At 43.7% G+C, this 12,223-nt stretch overlaps 2 protein-coding genes across 2 annotated transcripts in view; one reads left to right on the top strand and one right to left on the bottom strand.

Moving 5' to 3' along the window:
- Positions 1–12,223, top strand: part of LOC144065551 (uncharacterized) — a 38,806-nt gene that overhangs the window by 8,499 nt on the left and 18,084 nt on the right. Inside the window, exon 2 of the mRNA XM_077588505.1 lies at positions 10,183–10,548. Within this exon, the coding sequence (XP_077444631.1) occupies positions 10,183–10,548 (366 nt within the window). The remainder of the gene's footprint in view (positions 1–10,182; positions 10,549–12,223) is intronic.
- The window catches only part of LOC144065552 (uncharacterized), a 28,569-nt gene continuing 25,436 nt past the window's right edge, over positions 9,091–12,223 (bottom strand). Inside the window, exon 2 of the transcript XR_013297198.1 lies at positions 9,091–9,598. The gene's annotated coding sequence lies outside the window, so the exon portion shown is untranslated. The remainder of the gene's footprint in view (positions 9,599–12,223) is intronic.

Below are 12,223 nucleotides of genomic sequence, written 5' to 3'. Positions count from 1 at the left end.
AAATACCTTATCAGTCAAAATTAAACATGCTCGCTGATATTCTATTTTGAACACTGCTTCCTTGTTAAGATCAAAAACTATATTTGTTTTTTTTCCTTTCCTGCAATTACACAAATTAACTAATCATACTAAGAATAGGAAAAATACAAAAAGCAAACCAGGCTGCTTTCTCCTCAGGAAAACAGCTTTCCCGTTCTCTGTAACAGTTTAGATTCACATCAATTAATATCCAGAAACAAAATGCACACATTTATAATTCTAAATAGAATTGAACCCACTAAATTGTAATCACCCCTTGTTTGTCAGGGTCAATATTTTTGCATAATTGTATCCTTTAGAGCAGGGGTCTCAAACTTGCGGCCCGCGGGCCAACTGCGGCCCTCGGGACAATAATTTGCGGCCCCCGTCTTAATATGAAAGATCGATTTTTTTTTTTTTAATTTATTTTTTATTTTTATTTTATTTTATTTTTTTACCCCTTTCCCCATGATGGCGCCGTTTAAGTGTCAGCCAGTGGCAGTAGCTCTGTCCACTCATGTTTTTCTTGTTTTACAGCATGTTTTACATGAAAAATTAGAGGGAACATTGACATGCACCTGCTTGTGGCAGGTGTGATACTGGTGTGCCGATAGCGAGCAATGATGATGTCGTGACCGGATGATTCGCCTAAAGACGTTTCGCCGACGGACGTTTGACAGACGGACAGGTCGTACTAGTATTTGTTAGTTTAATGATTAAATACAAATACTAGTATTTGTATTTAATCATTAAACGCTGTTTTCAGCTGGATTTGACCGAATTTGAGAGCATTTTGAGCCGTTTGGCGAATGGACGTTTATAGACGTTTTTTTGCCTCCATCGCGATATCATCCAGTATTTGTATTTAATCATTAAATGCTGTTTTAGGATGGATTTGACCCGATTGCTGTCATTTTACGGCTCGGTTCTGCTACATCTGCCTGCCCAAGGGTGCTTACTCCCGGACTGCCATTGATGGTAGACGAACATTGATTTTTACTATAATTTGGACAACACCGGCGGCGGGCCGGATTAAAAATCCTAACGGGCCGTATATGCCCCGCGGGCCGAGGTTGAAAAACTTGTACACACACGATCCGGCGGGGCGAGCGTTCGAATCCCGTTTCGGCGAAACCTCCGTTCGGCCGAATGAACGTTCGGTGGAACGTCCATTCGGCGACCTGCCCGTCTGTCAAACGTCCGTCGGCGAAACGTCTTTAGGCGAATCATCCGAGTAGCGATGATGTCGCTCACACTGGTACTCAGTGCGCTCAGGGAGGTTGTCTTTCTGCTCAGACCAACAAAAAATTAGAGGGAACTTTGGTTCGGAGCTGAATGAACCAATCACGGTGAGGTATACGGCTCTGGAGGGCGGGACATCGGCCGGGCTGTCCAGTGTCTCGCTCACTCACTCATTCATTCCTCCAATCAGCTGGGCGGAGGAGAAGCCGTGAGGCCGATCACTCCGCTCGGCGCGCACACTCCTCCGCTGCTCTCAGCATAGAACTGAATGAGGCGCTATGATCCGTGATCCAGCCTGTGTCAGTGTCTGTAGCCATCTCCGCGATTGAAACGGAGAGCGAAAGTGCACATGCGCCACAAACCCGCGCGACTGAATGTGAAAGATCAACCCGAGACTCATTCCAAGTGGAAAAACATATTACAGAGCCCCAGAGATGTCTCTTTCAAAGCCTGCCGTGAAGAGAAAGGTCGGTGATGAGCACAGACAGTTTCAAGAAAAGTGGGGAGTGCAATATTTCTTTGTTGAACACAGGGGCACCCCGACGTGTCTCATTTACACTGAAAAAGTTGCGGTGCACAAGGAATACAATTTGAAACGTAATTGTACTACGAGACATGCTGAGGAGTACGAAAAATACCAGGGAGATGAGAGAGCCAACCAGGTTGCCAGTCTTAAAACACGTCTTCTGAGGCAACAGGATCTCTTCAAGAAGGCTACCAAAGACAGTAATGCAGCAGTCAAAGCTAGCTACGCCGTTTGTGAGTTGATTGATCCTGTGCTAAGTGATCCCAAATGGCTCATGGACTTGGCTTTTCTTGTTGATATCACACATGAGCTTAATGTACTGAACAAGAAGCTACAAGGCCAGGGGCAACTTGTCAGTGCTGCCTATGACAACGTGAGAGCATTCTGCACTAAACTTGTGTTATGGAAAGCCCAGCTCTCTCAGACAAACCTTTGCCATTTCCCAGCATGCAAGGCTCTCGTGGATGCAGGCACACCATTCAGTGGTGAGAAGTATGTTGAGGCCATTTCGAAGCTACAGGAGGAATTTGATCACAGATTTGCAGACTTCAAGACACACAAAGCCACATTTCAAATTTTTGCGGACCCCTTCTCCTTTGATGTGCAAGATGCCCCTCCTGAGCTTCAAATGGAGCTCATTGACCTGCAGTGCAACTCTGCACTCAAAGCCAAGTTCAGGGAGGTGAGTGGAGAAGCAGACAAGCTTGGGCAATTTTTGAGAGAGTTGACCCCCAGCTTCCCTGAACTTTCCCGAAGGTTCAAGCGGACCATGTGCCTTTTTGGGAGCACATACTTGTGTGAGAAGCTCTTCTCCACCTTGAACTTCAATAAGTCCAAGTACAGGTCCAGACTTACTGATGAGCATCTTTAAGCTCTACTGAGGGTCTCCACTGCTTCCTCCCTCAAGCCAAATGTGACTATGTGAGAAGAAGCGCTGCCAGGTCTCTAGCAGCAAGGAGTAGGCAAGAGAAGCCGTGTTCAGAATATTTCATGTTCAATGTTCCATTCAAGTTCAGAAAGTTAAAGGTTAAAGAGCTGTTAATACAGACATTTGAAACGGAATAAAAATAATTCATTTTCTCTACTTAGCCAGCCAGTGTATATCTACTGTATGCTCATTAGTATTATTTGGTTTTGTATTACTGATTGATTTATTTTTTATTCATCTTTAAGTTAATTTATTTAATTCATTATTTTTTTGTTAAAAAATAAAGATATTTGATAACGTTGGAATGTTTTATCAGTGCTTTTCTTGTGGAAATCCTGATGCGGCCCAGTCTCACCCAGACTCGGCCTCTAGCGGCCCCCAGGTAATTTGAGTTCGAGACCCCTGCTTTAGAGCAATTAAAACCCATTACTTTTAAAATGCATACTAAACAAGTCCCAATTCAATTAACAATGTGTATTGCGTTGCATATTAACCTCAGTGTTTTTTAATTCAAAATATCCCAAACTAGTAGTCTTATTATCAAATGTAACATTCCATTGTCTTTGGAGTTTGCCAATCATCTCCTATAAAACTTTCTTAATCAATATTTTTCAATAGTCAGGCATAAAATTAAATTTTAGTTACATTTCTATCCATTGTAGTTTCTTTTCTCTCTAATTGTTTACTTTAAAATATGTAAGAAGATCTAGTCTCAATTGTTTACTTTAACTATCTGTAAGACGGTTTGGTCTTAATTGAAACGCTTTAACTATCTGTAAGAAGGTTTGGTCTCAATTGAAACGCTTTTTTTATATGGAGACAATAAAACCAATATAAAAAGTTCCTTATGGCTTACAGCATTGCTCCCCGAGCAAAAATCTTTCCAATCAATATTGGAGTGCTTGCCATTTTGTCTGATTACGTCAAAAAGTTTATCTTACCTGTCTCCTCATATGTTTCAACTGAGAGAACCTTCTTACAGTGCACAAAATGGTTCTGCATCCTCCTTTTCAGCTATTTTCATGTCTGCTGGTTGGTCAGGAACACTTGTTTTGAGCACTCTCATCCTGGGTTGCTCTCCATTTTTCCTGTTGAGAAACACGATCTCCCTCTGCCAACCCAAAATTAATGCGTTTCTTTAAAGTTTTTTTCTTTTTTTTATGCAGACATATGATTAGCCTAATCCTCCAGTTCCAATCGTGTAGTGAATAATGGCGTTTGGTACATTCCACTAAATTGGATTTCCATTTTTTTTTTCTTTTTCGGAACGAAATATGGAAACTTTTGTCAATTCAGTCAATTATTCTGTTAACACAATTTGGATGCCATTATCACAATAAATCAATAGTACTTTGGAATTTGGTATCAAGCACTGTCCTTTTTTTTCTTTTTTTCTCAGTGCTCCTAAATTTTGCATAGCAGATTTGTTTCTCCACTTCAAATTTCACGTTTGGAGTACTGCTGCTTTTACCATTAACATTTCATTGGACTAAACAATTTTCCATAATTTTCATCAAAAATTGATTTCAAATTTCTAAATCATTTTCCACCTTGATATCTGATTGATTATATCTTGGTGGTCGGCCAATCAAAAACACAAAAAGACAAACAAACAACCATTCATGCTCACACTCATTTTCAGACATCAGTGGTCTGCAATTTTTCACTAGTGGACAGTGCCATCCCCAGTCTGGGGCTTCTTGGCAGCTAACCACCTTTTTGCTGTGCTATCAGCACTAACCATTCTCAAAAGAAATAAGTTAATGTTGTTTGGTTGACATCAACTGTTTGATGCTAATGCAATTAATATTCTAATTGTCATTAATATGACCCACGCCAAAGCATATTTCACCTACTCCGGGCAAAACAAGGAATGTCTTTCTGTGCACCGAAAAACATTCCATGCCTCTTCCGTCCTAGGGAAATCATGCCTATCCTAAATCAATTATTTTATCTATAATTTACTTAACAATTTGGATCCATGCCATCTCTGCATTGTTTTCATGTTTGATATCATTAATAATTTGGATGATTCTTAATACTTAAGTCTAAATCGCAAATCACTCTTATATTTCTAAAACCAATAGTTAAAGCTCTGGCTTAATTCCTATCCGCTCTAAGAAGGCGGTTTTATTTAAAATAAGAGCCATTTTCTGTGCTCACTGTTACCTCAATTAAAATTTAGGGAAAATAACCTGGACCTGGACCTGGACCTCCCCGCGGAGTTAAAGAGGAAGAGAAGAGGATGCAGAGCTGGACGAAAATGTCAGGAGAGAAAGCGACGCTTCAGACCCAGCATTCCATCTATTATTATGGGGAACGTAAGATCTCTCCCCAATAAGATGGAAGAGCTAACGGCGCTGACCAAACAACAACGACAATATCGGAATATCTGCATTATGTGCTTCACGGAGACCTGGCTGAATGAACTAATTCCGGACTCTCTCGTCTCCTTGGACGGTTTTCAGCTGGTGAGGGCGGACAGAGATGCTGAGGAGAGCGGTAGGAAGAAAGGGGGGGGACTAGCTGTTTTTATTAATAGTAGATGGTGCAGCCCCGGGCACATTACTGTGAAGGAGCGACTCTGCACTCGAGATATCGAGCTAGTAGCTGTTAGCATCAGGCCGTTTTACATCCCCCGGGAGTTCTCGCACGTTATCATAATAACTGCGTATATACGTCCCTCGGCCGATGCGACAGTCGCCCGCGAGCTGCTTCACGCCACTGTGTCCCGGCTGCAAACGTCACACCCCCAGTCTCTCCTTCTTATCTCTGGTGACTTTAACCATGCTCCCTTGGCTTCTACTCTCCCCACCTTCACTCAGTTTGTGAAGTGCCACACCAGGGAACAAAAAACTCTGGACCTGCTGTATGCCAACACAAAGGAGGCATACAGCTCAGTCCCCCTCCCCCCACTGGGCCGCTCAGACCACAACCTGGTCCATCTGATCCCCACCTACATCCCTATGGTGAGGAAAATAAAACCTACCACGAGGATCATACAAAGATGGACCGAGGAGACCAGCATGGTACTGAGGGACTGTTTTGAGACCACTGACTGGGAGGTGCTGTGCAATTCACATTGTAATGACATTGACAGCTTGACCCACTGCATCACAGATTATATTAACTTCTGTGTTGAGAACATTGTACCCTCCAAGAAGGTCCGTTGTTTCTCCAACAATAAGCCGTGGGTCACCAGGGATCTAAGGGCCCTCCTGAACAACAAGAAGAGGGCTTTTAGGTCTGGGGAGAAAGAGAGCCTGAAAATGGTCCAGAAGGAGCTGAAGAGAGAGATAAGGAAGGGTAAGACCATCTACAGGAGGAAGCTGGAGAACCAACTCCAGAGAGGCAACACCAAAGAGGTCTGGAGGAGCTTGAGGACTATTTCGGGCCATGGAGGCAACAGCGAGAGAGACCCGGAGTCTGGCGGCAGGGAGTGGGCCAATGAACTGAATCAGTTCTTTAACAGATTCAGTCCTGCCCCCACTCCCCTGACCCCCCAGACCAGAAGCAACGCTCCCCCCTCGTTCTCCTCCTCCTCCTCTTCCTCCCCCTCTTCCACCGGTCTCTGCATTACTGTCGATCAGGTGATAAAACAGCTCAAGAAGATCGAGGCAAGGAAGGCTACCGGTCCAGACGGCCTCAGCTCCAGACTACTGAGCGAGTGTGCGGATCAGCTTGGTATAGTGATTCTGCATATTTTCAACCTCAGCCTCAGTCTGCAGAAGGTCCCCACCTTGTGGAAAACTTCCTGCGTGGTCCCAGTTCCTAAGACTGCGTACCCCAGGGAGCCAAACCACTTCAGGCCGGTAGCATTAACCTCTCACCTGATCAAGACATTGGAGAGAATCATCCTCAATCACCTCAGCCCCCTGATGAATGCAGAGCTGGACCCTCTGCAGTTCGCCTATCGTCCAGGCATTGGTGTGGAAGATGCTACCACCTACCTGATGTACAGGTCTCTTTCACACCTGGAGAACGCGGGAAGCACGCTGAGAATGATGTTTTTTGACCTCTCCAGTGCCTTCAACACCATTCAGCCGGTTCTACTGAGAGGGAAACTGGAAGAGGCTGGAGTAAGGAACCACCTAGCCGCATGGATCATCGACTTCCTCACTGACAGACCACAATATGTGAGACTCCAGGACTGTACGTCTGATGTGGTAGCTTGCAGCACGGGGGCCCCACAAGGCACAGTGCTCTCTCCACTCCTCTTCTCCCTCTACACATCGGACTTTAAACATAATACAGACACCTGCCACCTCCAGAAGTTCTCTGACGACACCGCTATTGTTGGACGAGTGACGGACGGGAACGACCTGGAGTACAGGGGAGTCATCACAGCCTTTGTTGACTGGTGTAGGCAAAACCACCTCTACATCAACACCAGTAAGACAAAGGAAATGGTCGTCGATTTTCGGAGGAATCCTCAACAGACCACTCAGGTGAACATCCAGGGTACAGACATTGAAATCGTGGAGAATTTTAAGTACCTGGGTGTTCACCTCAACAACAAACTAGACTGGTCCACAAACACAGATGCCCTGTACAAAAGGGGCCAGAGCCGCCTCTACCTACTGAGGAGTCTACGGTCCTTTGGAGTGTGCAGGACACTGCTGAGGACTTTCTACGACACTGTGGTGGCCTCTGCAGTGTTTTATGCAGTGCTTTGTTGGGGATGCGGGAGCACGGAGAGGGACAGGAACAGGCTGAATAAGCTGGTCAGGAGGGCCAGCTCTGTTCTGGGCTGTCCTTTGGACTCTGTGGAGGAAGTGGGAGAGCGGAGGATGCTGACCAGGATGATGTCCATCATGGACAGCACCTCCCACCCCCTGCATGAGTCTGTGGAGTCCCTCCGAAGCTCCTTTAGCAATAGACTGCGGCACCCTCATTGCAGGAAGGAGCGCTTCCGCAGATCCTTCCTCCCATCAGCTGTCAGGCTCTTTAACAAAAAAATGGCTGTGTGTTAAGACCTACCGTATGCATGCATGTACATTTATGTGTATGTATGTATGTATATATGTCCTAAGCAACACGCTTACTTAATTATATATTTATTCATGTATTTATTTCTTGACCTACTTATTACCTATCTATTTATGTCTAAAATGCCTTTCCTATTCCTGCATCCTCACCCTCTTGCCACTGGAACAACGAAATTTCCCGAATACGGGATGAATAAAGTTATCCAATCCAATCCAATCCAAATAACCTTTCACTATGCATTTCCTAATATAAATTTCAGTGTTTAATAAAGGACCCATAATTTTTCACTAATATATCATAACACTATCAACTATCTCTGTCTCTCTTGTGGTAGTCTTTCCTGCCCTTTGTTTTTGGTGTGAAGGGAGCAGTAAGCTGTATGGGCGCCGCCCCCTCCTTTTGTTTGCACAGAGTGTGCTTAGCTTGAGGGGTGTCCGCATCTGTGAAGGGGGGGGCTTCACCACCTTTTTGATCTATCTATCCCCCTTACTTTTGTTAGCCATTTGTTTTGCTACCTCCGGTTCTAGTCATGCGCTATCATGTCGTCGCTGTGCGCGGGGAGGGTTGTTTTTGCATTCCCTGGCTATGTGGCCCTCTTTACCGCACGGCCAGCAGGCCCCCCCCCCCCCCCCCCCCTCGTCGTGCTCCCGGCTTGCGAGTGGAGCCTGTTACGAGGAGCGGGCTGAACAGGGGGGCACTGTTTCTTAACGGGCCTAATATATATATATATATCTTCTTATCTTATTTATCCGCCTAAGTATATTTCTTAGTCGTTTCTAGTCTTATATTGCGCAACAATTGAGATTCATGAAGGTGTCACAGCGTACTTATATATATATATCTATTCATATGAAGATTACTTGCATGCGTTTATTTTTTATTCTATTTTTTTTTCTTTATATCGAGCTCTTTCAGTATCTTGGCACTGTATAACAATATCTTTCTTCTCTTTTCTGCCTTTTCTCTTTGCCCTGCCATCTGCATCCACGTTTTGGTTTGATCAGAACCTTGTTTTTGCATTTTACGTCGTTTTTTGTTACATTATTTTTCGATTTTTTTTTTTTTTTTGTAGTTCACGGATGTCTTTTATCATTAATCTACCAGGGAATCCATATTTTTCTTTTTATTTCTTTACTCTGTACTTTCCCCATTTTGAATTAAATTTAGTCCCAGTGGGTCTTTGCACCTATAGTGCACTAACACTGGGTTTGTCAACAGGATGGTGATAAATTCCTTTAGTGGTAAACTCACTTCAACCTTTTCAGGTGGTTTCTTGTCTACATACACCCACTAGAGGTCGCCATTTGACTCCTGTTTGGTATGAGATACAAATCACCAAATGGTAAAATGTATTTCCTTTCACACTTTTACACTTTCATTCCTTTTAGTTCGCTTCTATTCAATACACCCTGGACTCCGCTATCCTTTACAGAATTTAATTAGTCTTTTTCAACTAAGGGGGTCTGTCCGCCTGCGGATTTTGTTGTTTGAATTTTACCTGATAGTGCCTAGGATTGTCAGGGTTTTTATTTCTCTTTTTTTTAACCAGGACTCCGCTATCCTTTACAGAATTTAATTAGTCTTTTTCAACTAAGGGGGTCTGTCCGCCTGCAGATTTTACTTCGTTCTCATTCATTCATTTCTCAATTTTACTTCGTTCTCATTCATTCCTTTTTTAAATAAAATTTACTCACGATTCTCTGCGTCCTTGGTATCCCTTCAACCTTTGGACCACAGCCCGTAAGGAAGAAACAGTCCTGGAAAAGGATCTTTATGCTGTGTACACAGACTTTTCTGGATCTTGCTCATCCACTGGGATCGTCAGGTATCTTGGGATCCGGCTCGAAGGACCAATTAAATGTTGGGTTTAAACACCAGACATTTGTATCACCAATCTCAAAGAAGGAAAAACACAAAGAATTGAGGTAATTATATTTAAAAATGAGAGGTTCTCGGGACTGCTCTCGTCACAATCCTCTGACACACTCTGAAGATGTCTCCTCTCGCCAAGTCTCTTATTGTGTTTTGGGAGTGTCCAAGTTACAGGAAGTTTCAAGCTGATCAAAGGAAACAGGGAGTTCTCTCCCAGTTACAAAAGGTTCTTTGATGTATGACCATATGTTCTTTTAAGGTAACACCTTTACAGTATCTTTCCCGATCCCCCGCAATCTTCACACATTGGTTCAAACAGGCTCCAGCCCCCTGGGGTAGTCCCTCTTTGTTGAACAAGGTGAAACTTTCCCCCAGGGCTCAAGACACTCTAATTCTATTAACAAGCATTTCGACAGTCATACCAGAATCAGGATAACTTATTTACAATAATTCCAACAGTGAGCAATTTGAATGACCAAGTTTTGTAGTAGATGACAAGTGAAGAATGAGTACTAAATGGCCCTGGAGAAATATGTCTTAAGTGGTGAATCATTTTGGGGACACATGATTGCAAATAAAGAAATCAGATTTAATCTTTCTGTTTCAGATGTCAGTCAAATGCATCAAACTGAGCACCAGAAGTCGGCTCCCATGAAAGATGAAGACAATGAAAAATTCGAAAGCTTTAAGGAGGAACAAGAGGAGTATTTCGTTACAGTTGGGAAACTCCACATTGAGGAGCATCAGCGTCCCCTCATAAAGGTAGAGGAAGTCCCTCTAGATGTTAAAGAAAAGGGGATAGATGTCCCCATGTGCACTGTTGAGCCCTTGAGGAGTGAAGATGGATGTCCGAGTGGGGCCAGCAGTGGGGCAGAGCCTCTCAGTTGCAGCAGCTCAACAGCAAGTTTCCCGGCAGAGAACCTCATGGCTCCACCACCAGTTAACCGTGACGCCACATCACACTTGCAATTCCGTGAGTATAAAGTCACTAACATAGGGAGGAGCCTCGGGGTGTACAATTTGAATAATACTATTTAAAATATTTCAATATTAATATACGACCTACGTCGTTTCATATGCCCCATAAAAAAAATAAAGGCTTAGGCCAGCATGATTACCGTATTTTCACACCTATGTGACGCACCGCCTGAAAAGGCGTCATCTCAGTTGTGGGTGTATGTTCGGTTTTTGCCCATAGATAAGGCGCTTCGGCCCAAAGGGCGCTAGCATGACACTAGCTAGCATATGTTATGCTAGCGCATTTTATGCTAGCGTATGTAATGCTAGCTATGCTATGCTCCACCACACTGCCAGAATCATAGTTGTCGCCGGGCTATTATGGGAACTTGATGCCAGCTTTGGCAAAAGCTCGAACAACTGTGCTGGCCGACACTTGAGTCCAGGCATCCACAATCCGTTGACATATTGTCGCGTAACTGGCCTGACGCTGCCTGCTGGTCTTTGTATAACTATGCATACCATTGGACATCCATTGCTCCCAAGCCGTTCGCAACTTTGTTTTGAATGCTCTGTTTGTGGCAATGTTGTTGTAGTTCCTTCGTCAAGCCTTCTGGAATGAAGGCAAGCTCGGAGTTCATATGCCGGATTTTCGAGACGTCCACATTTTTACTATTTAAATATAGTACATCAGCAATAAAAGCACCCAGACAATCAAGCGATCAGTGTCATACAGCGACATCTACAGAATCTTCAATTTGGTACATACAAAAGGGGCACCGACTCATTGGGCACCCTGTCCACTTTGGGGATATTTTTTAAACTTTTAAGTGCACCCTATAGGTGTGAAAATACAGTACTTCTTTTTCTGTGCCCTGGAAAAAAGATAGATCACCCTATGTTGCCTCCTTGAAAAGTATATGCTGGAGCAAAAAAATTAGAGCACCCTTTGCTGGTATTTCTTGGAATGATGGCAAACACCAAATTAGTGTGCTCGCCTTCATAACGGGTGGATTGACAAAAGAACTATATATCCCAGTATGCACCATGCACGGGAAAATTGAGTCTCCAGCTAGTTACCCTAGTTGTGAGACCTGTTGCGGATCAAAATTGATCCATATATAATATATAGTTAGCAGTCTAGCTTTAAATGCTCTGTTGACACCAGTCTAACGGCTGGAGTTCGAGCACCGAATTAGTGTGCTCACCGCCATACTGGGTATATTGACAAAAGGACTACATATCCCAGCATGAACCACGCATGGGGGAAAATGAAGTTGCAGGCTGCTTTCCGTAGTTACGAGACCTGTAGAGCAGGTGTCTCAAACCGATTCCGCCGAGGGCCGCAGTGGGTCCTGGTTTTTGTTCCAACCGATCCAGTGCCGATATTTTAACCAATCAGGTGTCTTCTAAAATAAGTAGCACCTGGCTGCAATCAACTGATTAACTGATTACACTTGCAAAAGGTATCATCTTGTTGAGTTGGAATGAAAACCTGCACCCACTGCGGCCCTTTGAGGACCGGTTTGAGACCACTGCTGTAGAGGATGATGTACCCTATCGGCTGATATCGACAGATTTTATTTTATTTTATCGTGATATCAATTTTAATATTGGTCCATATACAGTTGTGGTTAAAAGTTCACATACACTTGTGAAGAACATAATGTCATGGCTCTCTTGAGTTTCCA

Source organism: Stigmatopora argus, chromosome 20, assembly GCF_051989625.1.
Source record: "Stigmatopora argus isolate UIUO_Sarg chromosome 20, RoL_Sarg_1.0, whole genome shotgun sequence".
NCBI lineage: Eukaryota > Metazoa > Chordata > Actinopteri > Syngnathiformes > Syngnathidae > Stigmatopora > Stigmatopora argus.
This window is presented reverse-complemented; position numbering and strand designations above follow the sequence as displayed.